General features: G+C 39.0%; 1 protein-coding gene across 2 annotated transcripts in view; it reads left to right on the top strand.

The window, feature by feature from the left end:
- HDAC9 (histone deacetylase 9) overlaps positions 1-23669 on the top strand; it is a 283155-nt gene that overhangs the window by 154389 nt on the left and 105097 nt on the right. For both annotated transcript variants that reach the window (XM_075143616.1, XM_075143615.1), the window contains 2 exons: positions 1484-1533; positions 16291-16398. In XM_075143616.1, the coding sequence (XP_074999717.1) occupies positions 1484-1533; positions 16291-16398 (158 nt within the window). The remainder of the gene's footprint in view (positions 1-1483; positions 1534-16290; positions 16399-23669) is intronic.

Raw genomic sequence — 23669 nt, 5'->3', positions numbered from 1 at the left:
AACAGCACTAATTTTTTAGTTATCTGCTCAAGACTTTTTGATCTTCCCCACAGTAAAAAGTGAAAAATTGCTGTTCGCATTGGTCCCTGGTTCTGCTTAACAAGAGATCTGGAAACTCCTCCTGTACCTCTCCTCTGACGATCTCCTGCAGTCAACATTTCCTTGCATGTCTGGGGTCGTTAGGACTCACAGAATGAGAATACTCTGCATAGCTGCTGCACCTGCATTTCCCCTGGTAGCTCCACAGGAGGTTTTGTTTGGCTTCTCTCGCACACTGTGCAAACTGATCAAAGGCTTCTAGTCGGTTAAAAATGCATCTTGGATTTTACTCGAAGTGTAAAGCACTTTCTTCGTCTCAGACCTTGCAGTCTGGTCTCTTGTACTTCAAAGATGATGGCTTATAATTGTCTTTACGCATTTCATTGGCACCTGCTAAACATGAGTAACTGCAACGTTCGCCCCTTCCATAACAATGGGTGGCTCCTCTAGGTAACTTGAGTGATTCACTATCTAACGTTTCCTCCAGATGGCAAAGTTACAAAGCCAGTTCTGTGATACGGCAGGGGAAAAGCTTATGTTCTTTTCCACAGCTGCCTTAGGATCAGATTACATACTGGGATAGGAACTGCATCAAGTCCTGAGATCCTTACCCGGTTTTCATATTGTCCTTATCAAGACAAACAGTGAGTTTAGTGGTACAAAAAAAGAAAACATGAATGAATAAAAAGTGAGTATAAATATTACGATAAACCCTATCACATTATCTGATGTAGAGAGCAGAGTAAGCTAGAAATTAGATTCTAAAGCCTATTAAGTTTTTGTTCCCTTTAGTAGAATGTATTTACTGAGTAATACTGAAACAAATAGTATTTCATTTTATGTTTTTAAAACATTAATGTATTGATGGTATGTAGATGAAACGAATAGCATTTTTGCATAGATAGGAAGACTAAGGCTGCGATTTTCAAAGGAGAAACTTTTTTGGAGACATGAAGTTAAGAAATTAGTTACCAGTTTTATGTAAGCTTAATGAAGTTCCCTCTGTTGTCAGTGAAAAGAAGCGGGCACTTCTCAAGTATAATTCATCCCACCAGCCATCTAGGCTGGGTAGAGGTGCCTACCTCACTCCACCAGCTGTAGAAGAAGCCGAGATGACTAGCTTAGACAAGCTGCTTATCAGCTACAGATATCGGGATGATTAGTCGCCCTAGTTCAGAGTGACTTTCTGTGGAGATTCGATCATTATACACCTTTGAAACTACTGCTTACCAATCTTAAGATTTGTCACTGTTGCAAAAGAGTACCCTAAATGTCCCGTGGCTGATTTGCTTTCTAAGTACTGTTAATATTTTTTATTCTAATATATGGCATTTTCATTGTGTGATACTGAAATATGAATTACAGTGAAGTGATTACTGTTCCAGTATTTAAATGTCTTTTTGATAAATGATGCTTATTGTTTCTTTTTTTCTTTAATATATAGGAAACGTGTCTCAAAAACTCTTTTCCTTGTTGCCTTGTGGGGGACTTGGGGTAAGTAGATGTTTGTTTTTTCGCAAGAGGGACAGCACGCAACATATGTATTCATTCATGAATTCTTTAGCACTATTGCATTATCAGTTCAAAGTCTGCAGAAGCTGATAAAAAATGTAGAGATGAAATCTGAGCCATTATCATACTGTGTTTTCAAAGACACAGAAGACAGTACATTACAATAAGCATATGGAACAGTTGGATAGGAATATATTTTGTGATAATGTGCACATTTCTTAGTTGTCCCACTTCGGATTTTTTACATAAGCTCTATTTTTGAGGAAAGTAACTTGTGCAATTGTTATAGCAAAATGAGCTTTGGAGAAGCTGGTTTGTGTACTGTTGAAAGGTAAATATAGCTTCACATTTCTCAGAAAGGACAAAAAAATTACCAAAGCTAACATTTAGCATAAGAAGTGCTCACTAGCTGCTAGCTAATAACTTGGGTGTTGTTAAACTAATAAATTATTTGAGCATTTTTATGTCCTGTTTTGAAATGGATTCATTCTGAAATACAGGCTTGCGAGTATTAGGACACAGTAGACAAAAATCTGCAGACAAAAATCTGTTGCAACACTAGGTAAAAGAATTAATCTACGTTATTGAAAAACATGTAGAATGGAGAATTTCTATAGATGTTGGTATCATGCTCCTATTAAATTCTAGTGAAGATAATACCAGGGAGAAATAATTTTTCACATACAGGGTTTTTTCACACAAAAGTATTCTGCACTTTTGGTCCAGCTGTGTCCATGATTTACTGATGTCAGCAATATCAAAGTGAAATGATGATATTACTAGATATTGTTGGGCTGGCTGCATGATGCATAAATATTTTAGTTCCCTTTCACTGTTTCTGAACATGTAGAAATAAAGCCACAATCTCTGGAGGTCAACTTCCAACGCAACCTTCTTATTTACTTCTATCCTTCACAAAGGATAAATTCCCTACCATACTAGTCTTGTTTATGGTGGTTTTTTTTTTATTATGAGATACCTGACAGAAGAAACACTCATTTTGTAAGGTTTTAACACAGGAAAAAGAAAAATTCCATTTTAGCTTTCCATTTTTAGCAATTTTTGAGGATTTCTGAACTATGAGTTAAGGAACAAAGAATCAGCAAGTGGTAATCATTCCAGCTCTTCTACTGTGGACTTAGCTTGCTGAGGATTCTACCTAAAATTTGGAACTTGGTGACTAGCAACTTGCTAATTTTGAAACTTGGGGGTAATTTCTGTATGTGGATCAGCTAACATTACACATTGACACATAGACATGCATGTCCATGTGCACCTCTGTGCACTACTGTGTGCACATATGCACACACATGCGCATATATGCACACATTTCTGTATAAAAAAAGGTAATTTTTCACACTGTTGTTGCAGTTATTAAGAAGTTTAGAGAAAATTGAACAAGAGATGAATAAAGTTGAGAAAGGATGTTGTTCAGGCTTCTGAGTAAAGAGGACCTGATGTAAAATTTCTTGTCAAATCTTTTTCAGGGCTTTCGAAAGTAAATAGGACTATGGTATGCTTTGAAAATTAAAACATAAGACTTTTCTATGAAACAAGTTATTGTGGTATTAAAAAATCGTGAATAGAGATGTGCTTTGAAATTCTTCTACTAATGGAAGTGTGTTGTCCATTCTAAAGCTAGGGCAAGTCAGAAATGCTCAGTATAATTTCATTTTTTAAAGCATTTAAATTTATCTACCCTTTTTTGAGTCTGTTTGCTTTATTTTTTATTTAAAATAATGGAAATTGGATTAAAGAACATGTTGTAGAAATTGATTTTTTTTTTCCTGGTTGGTTTGCCTTTCTACATATTATTATTGTCAGGCTTGCTGTGGGGCTCTTTTAAAGGAATGGGTTATGACCTTTTTCAAGGTAAATAATCAGATTAGGAGCTTCTTTCAGTGATATTTAGCTGTCTATTGGTTAAGATGAGCTCTGGGAAAGGAAGCTGCTTCAAAGTGTGTGGAAAGCAATTATTAAGTTTACTTTTAAAAATGATTGTGGAAGGAAAGAAACAGCATTGCTACTTAGTAGCTTTCAACTTAATTGAGGGTTATAAAGAAGTAATTGATGTAAAGCAGTAAGAGTAGTTCATGCAAAGATTTTAAGGAGGGATGGAAGAATTAATTTTTAAATTTTTTTTCTCATTTATTTTATTGCTTGCTTGCTTGCTTATTTGTTCGCTAAAGAATACAGTGAGAAAGTATTACGAAAAAAAGAATTCCATTCTTGCAGGAGACTTTATGGCTGCCTCTTGAACGATGGTTTTCAGAGTTCTTTGATCCTATTGTCTTCTAACCATATGGGGACCTTGCTGGCTGTTATTATGCAGCTCTTCTATTATTAAATAGATTAGTGGTTAGACTACTCACACAGAGGATGGGAAACCTAGGCTCATTTCTCTTCACTGCCAGGCTGGATTTAATATCAGAGCCCCCATCTCTTAGCGGATGTTGTTACCACTGAGGAGATCATAGATTATTTCTGGTTGGGGACCCTCACACCACGCACTGAAGTTGTGCCACTGTTGGAAGGAGCACTGGACCAGTAAGACAGAGCATAAATAGGATAAAAGCCAGCCCCTGTATCTAAGGCTATGACCTACCTATCATACATTTATAAATAATGTGAAGTCCTAGCTCTGAGCCACTGCTCCACAAACAGCTTATATATTTCATGTGAAAGAATCACTGGACAAAATGGAAACTGCTCTTGGAGCAAGGACTGGAACCTAGGACTTCACAGGCATTGAAGACATGATCAGCTGATGGCCTCTATTGGCATGAGTTTGGGATGGCTTGCACTGTTCACAAACAGAGGTCCAGCTAAGCTCTGTAACCCCGAATTCTGCTATATTATTGATTTTTTCCTTATCTCTGTTCTAATAGCACCAATAAACTGCAGTCAAGATCAGGGATCCCTTTCTTTGGACATTACTTATAGTTACAGTAAAAGAAAGATTTTTTCAAGAATTTGAAAAGCAAACAAGAGGCGGTGTCCATAACTAATATTCTGATCCTGTTCCATCGTGGCTCTAAATCTTTTGTAGCAGTGCAGAATGCATGTAAAGCTACTGTTTACTGATTTTGTAAACATTTTTCATCCATATGAATTTCCTTTCAAGTAGTGATAGGGACTGATTATGTCAGGGTCATTGGCGAATTTGGCTTGGTATATGTTAGGCTTTCAGAAGAAGTCAAACAATAAACTTTATAGTTCTATAAGAAACTATATAAGTAATAATTAGCTCTCTTATCTAAGAGCACAAAGCTGTTTCATACTGACGGCCGACTGAACAGATCTCTTAGAGAGAGAAAAAAACGTTGTCTAAATCTAACCTCCTAAATTTGCCCATAACAGGTTTTCTTTCAATGATGGTTAATTTTTTATCAGAGGACTATCCAGGGTCAGCAGTATAACATCCGCTGAAGTACGGGACTTCCCTCTTGCAATAATGCTTTTTATTCTTTTTTCAAGCTTAACATTGTTCCAGAACCAACTGTTGTTAAAGAATTCTAATACCAGGGGGATGAAATTCCTTGTGTTGGAGAGAGACTAGCAGCTCTACGGCCAGCAGTTTTAATAACAAGAGATGGTTTCTTGCAGCTGGTCAGAGGTTTGGAATGTGAAAACTTTTCCAGCAGAGGTGGGTAGATTGCAGGTGAAGTGGCCAAATGAGGAGAATAATCACTAATTACTTTTTGGTTCTACAGATTATCAGACCATTCCACAATTTTTCATCTGTAAACAGCCACTAGAGCTATAACTGATCAATGCATCCATCTATTGCAATTCCTCCCCATCTGTTCTGCTGTGAAAATGACAATAAGAGAAGCAGAAATCTACTTTTAATGGGAGTAAGTTTCATCTCCTTGCCTCAGTCTGTCACTAAAAATAGTGATTGTTTTCCTGCCTGTTTGACCTGCTGCTGTGTGAAGAAATCTTGAAGTCATTTCTCAGCCATATTTTTTTGTGTAGTTGATAGGCAAAAAAACCCACAAAAGCAAAGAAGAGCAGGCTTTTATGATAATGTCATCATCGGCTCCCAGCTTCAAACACTTCTGCGGCTTTTGAATTGTCATTTATAACTTGGAACTGAACCGACCCATAATTCCCTTGATGCATTTAGAGAAATTGATAACAGACTGCTTCTTTTATGGCTCAGAGGAGGCAACTCCAATCACATCACTATTGGCAGTCAATATTATTTTCTGACATGGTTGTAAAAGTATAAAGGGGCTTATGGCATTTGTTTAGATGAGGAATGGGCTCTCAAGCTGTGCTGGGGTTTATGGGTCCAGATTACTGAGAAGCAAAGGGAATATGATGTTTGCAAACAGGATATGATTTTATTTAAGTTTGGGTTTCATACGTTGTTCCCTGGGGATTGTCCTGCAGACAGAAGAGAATTTCACTTTTATCATACGAAATTGGGCAGTTATCCAATCCCCACTGCCCTCCCCCCACCCTCAAAAGACACCGCTCCAAACCTGTAATGTGTAAAGTCACATCTTTAAATTGCAAGAGGAGGAGCTGGGGGAGAACACCACCCTGCAAGAAATCAGACTGTTGCAGTAAATGTGTAGTGAGCTGAACAGAATGGTTCTTGGGCTAAATATTGAGACATCTGAATGGCTAAGAATGGCTTGTACGTATTACGGAAAGTCAGTTGCATTTCCTCTAATTTTGCTGTTATGGCAGTAAAACAGAGATGAGATTTTCTGCTGGGATAAGCTGGTCTTGTCTCATTAACTGCTGGTCTTGTTTCGTGAACTGAAATGTAGCTTAAATCTTTCATTTCAGAAATCTTTCATTTCAAGAAAAGAAATGTAAAGCTATAAAATCTCTCTACATATTTACAAAACTTACAAAATATTCCTATTTTCTGAATGTTGAATTTCTTCCTGGCATTCTTTGCGGTGGTAGCTGGACAGTACTACTTTTTGTCCTGATCACACAGGAAGAAAAGCAATAAGAAAGGCAAGATTTCACTAGTATACAACTTAGTAAGTCATCCAGGCAAAAAATTTTTTTCTCCTGCTTCTCATACTTCCCTTGATCTTCTCAGTCTGGGCCCAGGAAGAATTTTCATCCTTTACACATTATGAATCTTCAGTCCTCTTATTTGTATAAGAGCTAATGGTACCAACCTGGTTCCATTACCATGTTACAATAGTGTAGAAATTACGGAAGTATTGGCGATGGCATTGTCTCCTTGTAGCAGATTTTAGGCTCCACACTGTTTAGGGGTCTCTCCTTATACCTGCATCCAAATCTGGCTGCAAAAAAATCAGACTGCCTATGGTTTGGGCACTCAAATTAAACATCACCTCCACACAGGTGTTAAAATCAACTTGTGTCCTTCCCCTATATCCCAGGCTGTACCAAAATAGGTATAGTCTTTTCACAATATCAACCAAAAATATGTCTGCTTCCTGGTTTGGGGAAAGCAATCTGTTATTCCTAGAAGCTTAGCTACTCAATATGATGTCTTCCGTTGTGAAATCATTAATATACCATGCTGCCAATATATTCACCTATTAATTTAAACTACTTGCCTGAGTGGCCTTATTAACCTACTGAAATTTGCCAGTTATAACATTTTGGAGCAGATTGCAGGAGACTTCTGGGAATAAAGGACTTGTTTACCTCCTAAGCCTCTCTGGCAGCTACACTGTCCCTAAAGAAATTCCAAGATTTAATTAAAACAACCTCACAGGCACATTATACTTTAATTGATATATTTTGCATGACTACTTAGGACTTACAATTACATGGCGTTGACTGTGTGATATTTTCTGCAGAAGTCATTAAAATACGTGGTCAAAAAGGCCATCCTGGTACCACCCCAAGGCACAACTTAAGGCCAGTGGTGATGGGACCGGAGCGAGGGCTGGAGGTTTGTCATCCCGGAGCATTCAAGGGTCTGCATGCTCAGTTACTCAGTGCAGTTCCAGATAAACCTATTTAGGCTATCCACAGGATGAGGGAATGAGGATGTAATGTACTCCCAGCTGCTCCGGTGAACGCACTTTCTGGGTGGTATACCCCATCAGCTCTGGTAATTCATGAAAGTCAGCTGTTTCAGTGGACTATGTTTTGTAGGAATGGACCAATTGACATTACACTTTAGTTAAGCTTTCTTATGCATAGAGAATTGTAGGCTTTCTAGCTGACAAGCTCACAGCTTCCTTGAGCAGGCAAACTAAAGAAGAAATAGGGAAATGAGAGAAAAACTGCACATTTACTTACTTTCAGTTCAGAACAACAGTTCTTTGAAGACTCACTTGTCCAGCTTCACATACCTAATTTTAAACAAATTACTGAAACAGCCAAAGCAGAACCCTGACCGCCCTTGCTTGCCTATATAACCATTAGCGAGCCATGTGTGTCCCTAGAGCAGGAGTCAGTCCACCTAAGATCAGAACTGTCTGGAGGTGCTTGATTCCTTTCATTGACAGGGACTTGAAGCAACTAAGTTCCTAATTTTAGGCACATTCATTTTAGAAAAAAAAGTAAACAAGTGTGATAACATGAATCTGGATGATCAGGGCAGGAAACAGATATTCTTCCTTTACTGAGGTACAGAGATTTCAACTCTGGATCTGGAAAGTGCAATGGTGTCTCATCTCTGGGCAGGGAGGGGACGCCACATTTAGCATATAAATACCATGGCCACAAAAAGGAAAAGATCTCTTCACACTAAAGGACAGATATTTTGTCCCATTCTTGTCCTGTCATGGCACTGAGGTGGCCCTGTGCCATCCACCACAGAACTTGATGTTTAGACCAGTGAAAGGCGAAACTGTTCAACTGAGAGACATAGTTCCTTGGCATCGCAGCAGGCAGAACAGAATATTTTAGAGTAGTCCCAGACTGCTTTAACTTGCAGCAGACAAGGACAGAAAGCTCAGGGGTGGTAATCTGCCAACCCACCAAATACAGAATTTGGTCCCTCAGATAATTTTTTTTGCCCTTTTTAACTGAGGACCTCTTTTCCTTGGTACTAGACCACACTCAAATTGTAAACAAAGATACAGCGCATGGAACACAGAAAATTATTGTGAAGTTAATGAACTACCATAAAGTCAAACCTTTAAAGGTCTTACCTAATTTTGTGCATTTCCTAAAACCTATTGTGTTGCCAAAAGCTAGCATTATGCAAAGAAGCCTTCTTATTTGCCAGAATATGAAACATTATATATACATATATATGTGTTAAATGTAAATAGTGGAATAGTATCATATACAATTTACTAATACTATTCACTTTCTCCAGACTTAATCACACACACACACATATGGATTTGATGGGAATTCTGTAACCAAAGCAGTATTCACATTTGCACTTTAAAAACACATCATGTGTTTATTGATAGAATTTAGCCCCCAAGATGGACAGAAAAGCTCTCTGAAGAGGAAATGTTCCTGTGATGCTTGTCTGAATGAACACCAGGTTCTAGCATAGCTCCATGGTGGCCTCTAACATAAAGATCATCTACATCCAAGAAGAAAGGTGAAATGCTATGTATTGCTAAAACATGTTCAGCAGCAAATGATGAAACTTTTAAAAAACAAGGCTTGAATTCTGCACATAAAAGTTGTATTTTCTGTAACTGTATGCATTACAACCAGCTACACATTGTTCTATCTATTTGCCCATGAACTCCTGGAAACTGCATGATCAAACATAACAAGGCAGTTGCACAAGCATTTTCACACACTAATCCATTAAATACTAAAACAAATGTCAAGTTAAATTAATAGAGTACTCAGGGCTAGGTCTGAAAGTGCAGTAACATTTTTACAAGCATCTGGTGATATATGCCACGTATCTGAGACTTGAATCTGGGCCTAAGTGTTTTATTTATGAGTTTTTTCTAAAAACAAATTCTAATCCACATCTAATCCATGTTATCCTCCCTCCATTCCCCCTACCAATGAACTACACATCACTGTTTCACTAAGATTTTGAGATCCTTTAGGGTGTCTAATGTATGCTTTGTGAAACCTAGAGATTCTGAATGCCTATCATAAAAGTTGGTTTAAGAGAGTAATCGAATCAAACTATTTCTTCTGAAGATATTATTCTATTCAAGCTTCGGCTTGACTTAGCCCGATTCTTTTCTGATTCTCATTTTGAATACAAAGCTATTTATTTTTTAATACAGAGCTCACATGTTTACTTGCTTTTTTACAAGCCTTCAGGTGAATTCCGTTTGTACAGAAGTAGGGGTGCTGCATTTTTATCAGTGGCTGACTACCACCATTAGTAACTCTGCTAGACATTCAATTATTAATTTTTACTTAGAATTTTTTTGCTGAGTATTTTCTGAAAATTGGCTTTGATTTATAATAACTTTACAAGTTAGATCACTATTAGCAGGTAAAACTTGAAAAATGTGAAATATTACACATACAGTGGGTACATGTACTGTCCACATGCCTTGTTCTTGCCCTGAAACAGACTTTTGGGGTCAGAATCAATAGCCTCTAAAATTCTTTTTAGAAGTCCATTTCCATGAATACTACTACTGATAAATTCTTCTACTGGAATTATTCAAACACAACAGAGAAGCCAATGCAAGCCCAAGGGAATTCCACGGTTTTTGTTTAAACAATGATTTGTGAAGATCCTTTGAACTATTCATCCCACTGGAGCCTAAAGATCACATCCCCTTTACAATTTATTTGTAAGCCACACTGGTAGGCAAGAAAGTATGAAAAGCTAATATTCTGGGTACTCTCCGTGGCAGGCATTTTAGATTACAGCAGCTGGAAACGCCTTTGACAGAACAAATCTCTGATACAGCTGTAAAATAGCAGTAAAAATAAAGGAAGCTCACTGTACATATTTTTCCTAAAGTAGCCCGCTTTTACACACATCCTGTATGTGGGATTTATGGAAGAGACGTCAGCCATGCAAACTTTTTCTCCTTTGTTCCTTAACGAGAGACATGGCTGACAGGCCATTCATTAGAGGTTGTTCCTTGGAGATGATGTGCACACCTTCGCTTCTTTAGTCATGGTGAGATGAAACAGCAGCTGAGAAGCACGTTGAGGACCTTTTGCTTCTTAGTGGAAATCACAGAGGTGATGAATGATCACCAGGACATCTGTAGGAGCGGGAGGTGAGAGCTATGAACGTGGCACCTGGGAAGCTGTACTGCTCATGGTCAGGAGCAAAGTGTTACAAACTTATGCACTAGCGTTTGCTGGCACCAGCCGTCTCCAAGAATGTCAGACTCCTTGCTGGAAGTGATAGCAAAATGCCACACACAATTTTTAGAGGTTGCAACACTTGAGGAAAATATTTAATTTCTATTTTCGTGTCAGGGAACTAAAAAAACCCAGTGATGGAAACATGCTTGCTCTGGCGTAAGTGGAAGAGTGTGAGATTCTGAACGCTTTTAAAGCTAAAGCACAGGAAGTCACTCTGCAATACACAAGTTTTATTAAATTGCAGTATCACTGAGGAGGTCTGTACTATCCTATATTATTTCTCATAGATTTCTTAATCAGTTTGTTTACTGCATATAGCTACACTGTTGTTAGCTGACTAGATTTTATTTACTTCTCAGTTTTATAACCACTTATATCAAAGGACAGTATTTTTTTTATGTAGTAGTTTTTTGCAGATTTGTGTTGAAATGTATCCATCTGAAAGGCGTACTGGATTAACTTCCATTCAAGAACAGTTGAGCCCAACCGCTGCTCTTTAAAGAAAGGGCAAAGAATCCTTTTAAACTACTGTAAAGAACTGCTACTTTTTAGCTTGTTGTCCAGGATATTAGAGACATAGAATACAATCACTGCTATCAAAGTATCACCACAGGTCAAAATTTCCATGAACAGGTAGATGACAGATTGCATTTTTGAACTATTCTCAGAGAATAAGTAGAGTATCTCTGGTAGGGACGTATGGTAACTCTAGGAGGACTGTTTTTTATTTTTATGATGCAACAGTTGTGCAAAGAATCCTGAGCAAGATGAGTGATTCAGTATACTTTAAATTCCTTTTAAGAGGGAAATCAGAATTCCACTGCGGAAGCTGGATTTAGGTTAAATCGCAAATTGTGTGTACATGTGTGTGTGAGAGAGAGGGCAAGCTGTAGGATGCTTTGTCAGAATCCATCCCAAAGCAGTAGCTTGGGCTCTTTTTTATATTGCCATATAGCTATCAGTGGATGTGTATTTAAGGCAACTTCAGAGTCTACAATAATTATTTGAGAAAAAGAAATAACTCACACAGATGAATATGCCATGCAGGGTGTGAAAAATGGAAGGGTGTGTCAGACTGTGAGCAGCATCTCTGGTCAGCAGCACTGTGATCCAGTGACCATTAGGCAGATCCCAGGAGGTTTCCAGGGGAAGGAGGACTGAAACAAAGGATGAGGAGTGAAGAGGTTCTCTAGCAGGAAAAGGTAAAAAAAAAGGCAGTTACAAATATATTTTTTAAATGCTTTAGAATTATTATTCATGCTACTTTTTTGCCTCTCTGAGGTAGGTTCCAGATAAATGTAAATAGCAGGACAAGTAACATTTCCAGTTTCAGCAACTGCGGTGATTTCAGAAAGGCCTTTAAGTAAAAAATCTCTCAGATGTATTTCCATATCCTTCCTTTCCACCTTCATATACATGTGCCACAACCTGAGCACAGTATAAGGATTTGGTAACTTTCAAACTTTATAGTCAGTCTTCCTTAATATGAAATATTCCAGCCATGAGGGGTTACGGTACAAGCTTTCTATCTGCTGAAAAGTCTCTGCTGCAAGGCTTCTTGTTTCTTAGCTTGTTTTCAGTACGCTTAAAGTCTTCATTATGAAAGTTAAGTTATCACATAGATATTTCTTGCAGGAAGCATTCATATCAAGTTCTTTTTGTAGTGCAAAGCAGGGAATTTCTGCACACAGGGCTTGAAACAGTCAGGAAAAGTTACCTACATTTCTTTTCACTTAAGTCATTCCCTTCCTCTTTAATGCCTCCACATCCACTTCAGGGACAGGTAGCTTAATTTCTATCATCTGTAGCTTTACAGAGTATTAGCTTTGCTACACATGCCAATGATTGAGCTATACTAGATGTGGCTGAAAAAGCCTACAACCTACAGTGCTCATTCAGGAAACTCGGAGTGAAGTAAATCCATATGTGTGTTAGAAAGTCGGTGTTCAGATAGGGCTCGTGTTTTCTGGCTCTTGGCGCTATCATGCGCAACCCTTCTTTGAAGAGCTGCAGCAGTGATAGGATTTTTGATAACGAAATGTGTAGTATGCTCATAGTTTAACACTGACATTTTGATGCTTTAAAAAAATGTTCTTTTTCATTTGGTTAGACATTGAGAACATTTTCCTACCCTGACAATTTTTTTAAAGGACTCTTAAATGAAAATAATATCTATATAATCAAGCAGAAGAAAAGGGGCTAAGATTCTGTGTTAGAGTTAAGCTACAAATGCTGTATTTTCTGTAAATTTTGTTTAGCATTTTTGGAAAAAATTCCCAATCAAGATAGGGCTTTTACTGAATTCTTCGGCTGCTCCAAAGCACTTGCAGAACAAAAATAGCCTCTTACAAAATTCCATCTGACTTTTTCATAGTCTGTGATTCAGAAAGCATCAGATTTGTCACAAATTCATGCATACTCAGCATCTAGATAGATGTCAGATATATACATGAACTAGAACCAGAAACCACAGTGTCTAATCCTATTCCCTTTAGTTGTGTAAAATCCAACCATTTCATCTCACAGGAGTAAAGAAAAGCATGTCTAGTAGGATTTTACATAGCTGCATTTCATATACAGCTTGACAACTGGGCCAGCTAGTAGCTGTAATTTTAATGGGTTTGCCATTTATATCACTGTATTTCAACAGCAATTTACAAAGTAAACATTGAGTAACACTAAAAGAAAATCTCTGTTTAAACACCTGAAACATTTAAGGCAACACATCGGACTAATAGAGATATAAAATGGAGTGAGATGGCATTTTCCAGTCATTCCAGCTAAAGCGTTGGCTGTGTGATGAAAGTTTTTCTAGGTTGTTCTTCATGGGATGTTCCTCAGAAATTCAGTCTTAATTTTGCATAAATATGAAATAGAATTTGAAATCTAAGTTTATAATACTGTGCCTTTTCAGGGTAATTATCCATATGTTTATGTTAGTTTTGTTGTATAGTAATAACTGTGTACCAAGGTATGCAGCTTCAGTTGGCTACCCCTGGCTTTGAGAGTTTACCATTCGTTACATGTACCATGCCCAAGAGATCAGCTAAAATATCCTGAATTTCCTGTGTACATTTAGGTCATTTTTGAAAATTCCTCAGGAAATGTTGTTTTGTTTCCTGATTGCCCATTTTTACTTCCAGTCCACGTAAAATTAGGTAGCAGTCATTCAAGTGGTCTGAGGGAAATTTTTCAGTGGAAGATATTTGGACTTATTGTCCCAGTTCAGTCTCTGCACACTCAGTTGAAAGCAGAAAATGATAAATGCCGTATCCTGGCCAATATTCAGCGTTCGGTGGTTGGAGAGACTGCCGTCTCATGTGTCAGAGCAGACAACTGTCTTGAAGGGTGGGTACTCTCAAGCTGTGGTTACAATTTTAACTTAATCGGCCTTCCTGGAAATGAATCATAGTCCCTTTGAGGATGCAGGCTCCTGCTCGTGCCCTGGTGTACCGAGCAGCTGCCATTGAATCATTTTCATCAGCCACTCCTTCATGTTAACCTTAATTTGCTAGCCATAAAAATGGTAAGAAAGTACTCCCTCCCAGCTCTCTTGGTGATACTTCTTTATTTAAAGTACTGCACAGTATTTTTCAAACTTTATTATGGTTTGATTAAATTGATTTAACCGATGACCTCTACTTATTTGTCTCCTTATTTGTTTTAAAAATGAAAATTGATTCACAGTTGCTTTAAAGCAATAGAGAGACAACCTGAAGGTCTGCCTGATGTTAAATATATCATGATTTTTTTACTACTTGGTTTCTTTCTTATTTCTTGTTGTAATTTTCTTAGTTACCTATTGATTTGCGTGCGTCTTTGGGAAAGCTACTTAATTTCTTTAAATCTCAAGATAACAATCGGCAAAACAAATATAATAAATCATCCTGTATCAAGCTGATGATGCTTAATTGTGTTTGTACAATATTTTGAGTTTCTCAGATGAAAACACAGTGTGCTGTTATTACTGTTATTCTAAACTTTGCAAGCAAAATCCAGTCTTCTTGTGAATACGAACTATTTTCATTAGTTCTGCTGCATGCACACAAAACTGATCAAAACGATAGGAAACTCAGGTCCAGTACGCTGAAAAATAAGATCACTTTAGTAGCTTGAAATATAATATTATTGTAACAGTAATGGCAAAGACATTTGACAGGTGTAGAGAAGATCAAGCTTCTTTCTGTTTCAAATGACTAATCAGAGAAATTCCTCAGAACCTCTAGAGTCGAGTAGCAGTTGCATCCATTTTCAATTACTTGATTTCTTTCTTTCTTTCCTTCTTTTTTCTTTCCTTTTTTTTTTTTTTGAGAAATTAGGAACAGAAGCTTCTGGTTCAAACTGAAAACATGTCTCAGTGTGCTTGGAAGTTATCCAAATAGCATCTGCCACAGTATTTTGTCTATCCCTAAACGTTTTTCTTTTCATGATAAATTTGTACGGTATGATACAATTAAATGCACTTCCCATGGAGCATCGAGGAAGTCTGGCTGTCTCTTTGGATGACTTTTTCAGACTATTTCACACCATCATGTCTGCTTGGCATAGTATCATATAAGGGATATACAACATTTCACCTATATTTTTTGCTATGTTTCTGCAAATAAATAGTGACTAAAAATAGATTTCAAAAGTAAAATTTTAGCATACTGATTGACGCTGTAGAGCAGTGCTGCTTAGCCATCTTTATACTATTTTCTTTATATTTTATCTTTATAATATTTTATCCTTCTGTTTATATAATATTCATGTAATGTTTTACATGTCACACTTGCTCATTTAGAAGGCACAAAAGATAATTTTCTCTGCTTTAAATAACCACATTCATCTGTTACGAAGTGGGACCTAGAGCTTTTCAGCCAAAACGTATTAGTTTGTCAAAACTGGAGATACAGCAAGGGTCGCACTTTGTTTTATTTAATTTTATTTTCTGTCTATGGCAATAGTGACTCCTGAAATTAATCCAAACAATTAATCGCTCTGATTTCAGTCACTTAAAAACGACTCATGCCTGGCTAGGAAAGACGAGTGCTTACTGCTTTTTTTTTTTGTTAAAAAGGGGGATGACCTGAGCCACTGGTGGGTTTTGGTGGCACGGGTTGCCTGTGACGGCTGCTGGAGCCAGCGGTGGCCGTCCCTGCTGGACGCTTTGTCCCGCCGCTGGCAGGTCCCCGTCCCCCCGCCGGCATGAGGACCCGGCGCACGGCATCTGGCGGCCGCGAGCAGGCCGGGCCCGACCGATGTAACACTGTTTGTAATGAGAAATCTAAACAGGGAATGGCAGCGAGGCATGACAGGAATGTGTTTCCATTGGAGAAGCCTGTGCAGAGAAAAAGCATAAGCAAAGCCATGTCCAGAAGGCCTTTCAGCTGGCCAGGACGGAAGACTGATGTTATTGTACACGGGCTGTCACGCTGCCAGCCCTCCCTCACGGGTTTGTTTTCTCTCATGCTCTCCCTCTCCCTCTCCCTCTCCCTCTCTCCCCTGCCTTCCTCCCGGGGCCGGCTGTTTGCTCAGGTGGACAGTGACACCGTTTGGAACGAGCTGCACTCGGCCGGGGCGGCACGCATGGCGGTGGGCTGTGTCATCGAGCTGGCGGCCCGCGTGGCCTCCCGGGAGCTGAAGGTGAGGTCCGGGCCGCGCCGTGGGTGGGAGAGCCGGGGCGGTGGAGGGAGGGGGGGCTGAAGGGAGGCGTTGTTCAACCGCTCTGCTCCAGGGAGGGTGGTGGGAGGAGGGCCGGGAGGAGAGCCACGAAGGTGTGGCAGCCCGGGCGGCTCTTCCAGGCCTCGCCGGGGATGGTCTTGCCGTCGATAGGCTGAAGCAGCGGTGGGTATGTACAGCGCAGGGTTGCTACAGCCCGCGGTGAAGCCGCTCATAGCGTGCACATCTCTGGCAAGTGGCTGTGGCACTGCCTTTTGAAGTGAATTTTTAATTTTTTTTTTTTTTAATATGGTTGTTTAGTCACGCGCGTAACCTCAGGATACCACCCGGAGAGAGGGGAGGCAAACAGCGGGCGTGCAGGCCAGGGGGGAAGAGGGAGGCGGCTGGTGAGGAGAGCGATGACCCAGGAGGTGCCTTTCCGCCAGGCTGGCTGCCCCGCGTTCTTCTCCCTGGCCCCCTTTCCTTTCCTATCTCCGTGCCGCGTGATCTGCAAGGCATGATGTACAAAACCCAAATTATCCCCAGTCTAAACAATTTATAAAAGCTCCAGACCTGACGGACTTTGACATTTTATTTGGTATTTTAACAGCCCTATTTAAAGGTACACCATATGCAGCCGGAGTGCAGGCTTGCCCCAATAAACATTGTTGGAGCTAACATGTCTCCTTAATGAAACTGTTTATTCACTTTCCAGTCCAAATACTAATGGATTCAGTCCTGTTTCCAAAATCAAGATAGAAACAAATGTTTTAGAATTAGCATTGTATGATGATTTTTAAAATTCCGAATTGTATTTGAACTTGAGAATTTTCTTCCCGTATATCTGTCTTATTTCAGTCAAAATATGTTAGCTACGTATTTGGGGGGGGGCACATATGTTTATGTGTATGTATACATAGATATAGAATATATAGGTACATAAATGACAGCATTCTCAGGTGAAATGCAGTACTATAGCTCTGACCCAATCAAATGCAGTTACTAAACTTCCATATTCAGACACCGAAATCATTAGCCAGGTACTACACAAAATGTACAAATTCTGAAATCTGAGATCAAGGACAGGGCGCATCATACGGGATCCTGTTGTGCGTCCTTTCTGACAGGTACTTCATCCCCATTAAGCTTTTTGGGCATGGTAGGATTCAATACACAACTCACTGTGTTGTTCCCACCCAACAGGACTAATGCAAGTGAAGAAGGAGTTTTTAGCTGGTTTTTACCTTTGGTGACCATAGGACATACATCGGTCTCTAAGGCAATATAAAAGCAAGTTTTGATAAGAATAATGAGATATGTCCTGTGTGCAGTTGACATGAGGCAGGGTCTGCTGCAGAATCCTTACCACTTATCTCTGCACATTTGTGGTGTCTTTCCACAGTGTGAATGCTCTTGGTTGTTTATGTGTGTGTGATGGACAGCTGAAAAGAATCAAACATCAGCCACTGTGAACCTTGATTGCTACTGGCATTGCAACAGTCTAAACAAATATTTTAAATTTAGTACGGGTTTGTAGTTTACTGTAAAAATTATTGTTGATCCTAAATAGAATCTTTGTCTACGGTGCAGAGAATTGAAGCAGTCTCATGCAACCTCCAGTTGAGACATAGGAAAGGTAATTGTTCAGTAGGTGTGCCAAGTAGTTGGTTTATACCAAATTATCAAGAAAATAGGAATGGAAAGGATTTGCTGTGAAAGAGAATCAGGAATACTCACGCCATTCCTGATAGGTGTTTATCTAACCTGCTCCTGTACTTCCAGCATGAAGCCCAATGACTTACATGCCACGATGCCAACTATATGAACTAACAATCCGCATGTGGTATTTATAATTTAGGGTTATGGAAAGGTTATTAAGGCCTGACTGACAGAAGAAAAGCATGCTAGCCAAAGTTCTGGAAATGCACCGATCCTGACACTAGCTATTTTGGCAGAGTCCTCCTATGCTTGTTTTGTCACTGCATCCATATAAACCTGGGTTTTGCTGGCAAGCTCCAAATATCCTCATATGGTAAACAACATAAGGGGGATTTTTGCAGTGTATTCTGGGGTTTTCTACATGGTGTTCAGGATGAGATTTTATGTAGCTGTAAGATTTTAGCCCTACAGATCGTATGTTCCAATCTATCTTTATGACTTTACATGTTGCTTTTCCATCTTGCTGCCATTTTTCCTCTGGAAACATACATGTTGCATTGATCAGTTTTTTCTAGTATAGGGAAAATGCCAGTTCTGCAGTGTACTTGTGAAGATCTGAGGGGACGTAAGTGAAGCTGACCGCTTTCACGTGCATTCACTGAACAAATATGCATGTGAAGCAATCATTTGGGGCCTGTACTGTGAGCACTGAGTGGGAGGATTAAGGTCTGATGGGAATCTGGAATGATCTGCCGCAGCTTCAGAATCTTTGGATGACAAAAAAATGCCTTCCAAGAATGTGTGTAAGCTATAACAGCTCTGCAACACGTAAACAGCAAGATGAGAGCAGCAGAGAAACATGCTGTAGTTTTTCCCTGGAAGTTTACCACCGTGGATTGCTATCAGATGGTGCGTTGTCAGTTTGGTGTCATCTTAAGAAAAAAAAAGTAAATGATGAGACAGGACATACTGATTTGTTCTGAAATCCCACAGTTCTCTGAGAAGAGCCGCATGTCCTGAAGTTCACAGTGGCAGACTTACAATACACAGCAAGGACTTCCCACAGGGCAGTGCTCCAGATTACAGCAGAGGAGGCAGTGGATTATTTACCCGCTGCACAGGAGAATCACAGATGCCTTTTTCTGAAACAGCCACGATGACATTAGGATAACCTCATATGTCTTGCATAGACAAAGTCTGAGACAAGAAGCCTCAGGAATGAGAATCGGAAGTCACTCATTTAACAAGTGCTTTTCTGACATGAGAATTATCAAATTAGTCAGCGTAGTTGGGTATGAGCAGCCAAATACTTCTTACAGCTTGATGAATCAATATATATGTTTTAAAAAAGTCTACCATGGTTTTCCTGAAATTTAAATGAATATAATAGTTTATTTTATGGATATGTATTCAATTAATTTAAAAACCAAATCATTTATAATACTGAAGATAAATGTCTTCGCTGCCTAGCTAGAGTGTAGAAAATAACAAACATAAACTGCCCTGTATTGACTGGCATCTGACATTTAAAGTCCATTTCAGGAAGGACAGGACATTTCAATTTCTATGCTTATTCCACGTTCTCTACTGGTATCACTTGCTATTGCACAAAGTGATAGTAATAGGTTTGAACTATAGGTATGTGCTGCTAAGAAAAGGGTTGAGATTACAAAATACATTATGGAAGTCTGCAGAACAATTGAGAGATTCACTACAGACCTGGGCATGCGTCAAACTCGTACACAAGGCAAAAGGTTCTTTACTTTATTTTGAATTTCCTGAGACTATCAGTCCCATTTCACACACGTCTTGTCGGAGAACAGCAACATTTTGTTCATCTGATTTGGACAGGGTTCAAAAACTGACCAGGAGTTAAGAGTTCTCTTCACTGTAGTTCAAACCCCTTGTGAGACATCAGGTTTCTTTCATCTCTTTGACTAATGGGGAAAGCATCAATATGACAGTGCTAAGGATGTAAAACAATAGGGTTTACTGAAATTCTACTGCTGCCATAGTAGTAAATTACTGTGGTTTTGTTTTTGTTTTTTTTTAAATCAAGATAAATTGTCCCTTCTCTGAGGAGTCTTAATCTGGATGTTTTTTATTTGATTATATCGAACAACAAAAATTAAGGATTTTTGGGTTTTGTTTAATAATATAACGAGCACTCATTGAGATCCATTTGATACACTTTTGAGGTAATATTTAATAGAGAGTAAAGAATCACACCACTGAAATATATAGTATGATAAATGTGATGTTATACTGAGTCAAATGCAATGCTTTTCCTTTTTTCATTAGTTTATTTACATGTATGATGAATGTAATCTTGGCAATATTACAATAGGACATGAGCCTAAAGGTTGCATGAAGGTCACCCTTTTTTGAGCTTTTTATAATTTAGGAAACCTGCTGATGCATGATGAGGTATTTATGTTATATGGAATCGGTGCCACAGCTCTCCTGTCTACCTGTTTTTCTGTATCTACCTTTGCTCCTTTCTCATTTCCCCAACAGATTTATGTAGATGGCTTTTAATAATCTGCTGGCTGACCACAGATCTTTAGAAGAGTGGAGTAGGCAGAACTGGGTGAATACAATTTCACCGCAGTCATTAGATATATCCGATAAATAATTTTAACAGATAAGAAGTCTTACGATATATTCCTTGCGGCTTGGGGAAGAAATATAGGTAGTGTCCTGCATATGATTTCTTGCATGCAGTATAGCTCATGAACTTGGAAATCATTGTCTTTAGCCTCTACCTAATGATCGTACCTTCAGAAAGAGGGCCCTACAAGATCTGCATCTGCAGAGAGAGCATTTCTTTCCTGGAAGTGGCTCCTAAGGATCTCCTTCCTCTCTCGCATCGCCACAGGAAAGTAGAGATGTGCTAGAAGTATGTTGCAAAAGGAAATGGTGCATGTGGAGGCTTAGGCTATAACACACATCCTGTAGGACACAAAGGCAGCTCCGCAACTCACAGTGTCCCAGTCATGGCTTTGCAATAACGAGGCAGGTTTCAAGAGCGTGTGGTCTAATGGCTTGGTGGCACTGGGAGGTTCTGTCCTGCCCTGCCTTCCCGTTTATTTCCCAGCCCGACCCGGCTGCTTCCCTTACATCAACTCCGATGCTCAGCTCAGTTCACCTCCCCTCCCCTCCCTGCCGGCGCGCTACTTCACTCGCAGGCAGCCAGACACGAAGAGACTCTCCCCTTGCCTGCACCCGGCTATCCTGCGCAGCAGGCGCTTCCCTCCTGCTGCTGAACTGGACGAGTACAGAGGTCATCCAAACCACACATTAGACAAGTCTTAGAGGAAAATAAAGGAGGGTTTCTGCATCTGTGGTCTCTCTTGAGTTTCAGATTTCATTTATGACTCTTAGAGCTCGCAGAGAATCTCACCTTTAGGACTTAGCTTGCCAAATTATTATTTTTTCTGAAAGAATGTAGGTTGCTGATATTTCCATTTTGTTAACCAAATTATTCATGCTGATGCTGCCACCTTTTTTGTTGCCATATGTTAACTGTTTATTAAATGATTAATACTACTTTTAAGAAGTTGGAATTCAGATAGTTGATTATGTTAGTATGACAATAATTATACTTTGTTGAATAATGTCCTTCAAAATATTATTTGTTCTTGTAATGGTTGTTTTATTGTGTGCTGTTTTTTCAACATTCAATGTGTCTTAACTTCTTTTCTGATAACAAACTGTACATTTCTCTGGCTGTCCCTTAATATCTTACAATTGACTCGCAGGCAAAAAATTGTACCAGTGAAAGATATAATTTAAAAAATGTATACCTAATAAGAACCTCTTTTTGCAATGGGAGGTGACTTTCCATCATCATGGGCAACTCAGTGCCAGAGCAGACCGTGGAACTACTGAAAATCCAAAGGAACATTTCTGAAATGGTTTTCTTCAGCCTCAGATGACCCCATTTAGTAGTATTATAAGCTGGAATAAATTACAGTACCCATAATAAGGATTACTGTCTAGTTTACTTTGCATATCCTTTAAATATGTCAACATTGGTGATGGCAGCACTCTTTTCTGTGATAGAAACACATAAGCACCATATATTTTTAATTTGAAACAGAAGAGATCTACACAATAAACTGTCAAGAGCTGGTAGGATTTGTATGGTTATTCCCCATTTTTAAAAAAGTTTGAATGAATTAAGAAGCATTTTTGCAAAAAAACTCAAGAAAAAAGGCACGTAAGTTAAAAGCGTGGTCTGAGACTGTCTTGAACATCCACTTCAGCTGAACCGAGTGAAGCACAAGCCCTTTCTCTGCCTTACCATATGTATGTGTGTGTGCATCTGCACACACACATGTGTAGAGTTGCCCTGTTGGTAGTTAGGAGTCATTTAACAGAATGAAAGCAATTGAAATTAGTTTCCTCCGAACCAGAACCTGATACGTTCCTGGGATGGTTCTTTCTGATATGTCAGGTTGAATCAATACCAAAATAAACCTCCTGCATTTGGTCATTGCTACTCTGGTGTCTTTGTATAATCTGTGGATAACTTATATTGAACTTGAAACTCTCATTCCAAATGAGCTTGGTTATTACTGTTCTCGAGGCCTTTGTCACACAGGAGGAATCATCATATGGTAAATTGTACTAATCTAGTGAATAAGCAGAACTAGCTTAATCAACTCCTTTCCCCCTGCCAAGCTCTTAGTTTTCTAGTCTTAAAAGTATTCTGTATAAAAATCACTCAGTCATCTTTCACAGCTCTACTGCTATGTTTTCTTAGAACAAAAACTAAAATGAAGTATCTTTCTAAAGACATAATAAAAAAAAAGAGCTGAAAACAAAAGTCTCCCTATTCCCAAAGTGTCCTCCCTCCAGTAAAGCTTCAGGCCAGCAAATTTCCATGCCTGTCTGAACAACACCAAACCCCACACAGCTCCTCTGGTTACCTAAAAAATCTCCTTTCCTGGGAAGTGCCCTGTGCTCAGGTGCCTCCTGGACAGTACTGCTTCTGCAGGCTCTGCCCTACCCTTGTTTCTACCTCCCTGTTGCACCTTCTGCCCTATAACACTCTCTGCCTTAAAAATTTTCTGAGCGATGTGTGGCAGCCACAAAAAGAGGCTTTTTTTCCATGCCCAGGCACAGCATTTTTAACAATGCATAGTGTGTAAGAAACAGTAGCAAATGAATGCTTATTTTTCTAGTGTTAAGAGATATGATTGATAAAAGCCACCAAAGTTACCAATGAAGCCTTTTAGATAGCTGTTTGTATTCTTTGCTTTTACAAAGTTACAAAATCACAAAATTTTATATGGAACCATCTGTTAGATACTTTATCCCAGCAATTATGGTTATATTTATAGCTGAATGACTGTTATTATTTCATATAGCAGTACAACTTTAATTATATGTGTGGTACATAGCTTATCTCTCCATGACCGCTCTGTTCTTAAAACTCTTTGTTTGCTTTCCTTCCCAATACAGTTAACACTAGTTCTAGCTAAACTATCACAGTTGTATATAAGTTAGCCTGCAAGCACCAACTTTTCATGTATATTTTCTGGTGCTATCCTCTTAGACCTTCAGGAAAGCAGACAGGGAATTCTTTGTTT

Source organism: Calonectris borealis, chromosome 2, assembly GCF_964195595.1.
Source record: "Calonectris borealis chromosome 2, bCalBor7.hap1.2, whole genome shotgun sequence".
In the NCBI taxonomy this organism is placed as follows: Eukaryota; Metazoa; Chordata; class Aves; order Procellariiformes; family Procellariidae; genus Calonectris; species Calonectris borealis.
Note: the sequence above shows the minus strand (reverse complement) of the source record. Positions and strands in the feature narration are given on the sequence as shown.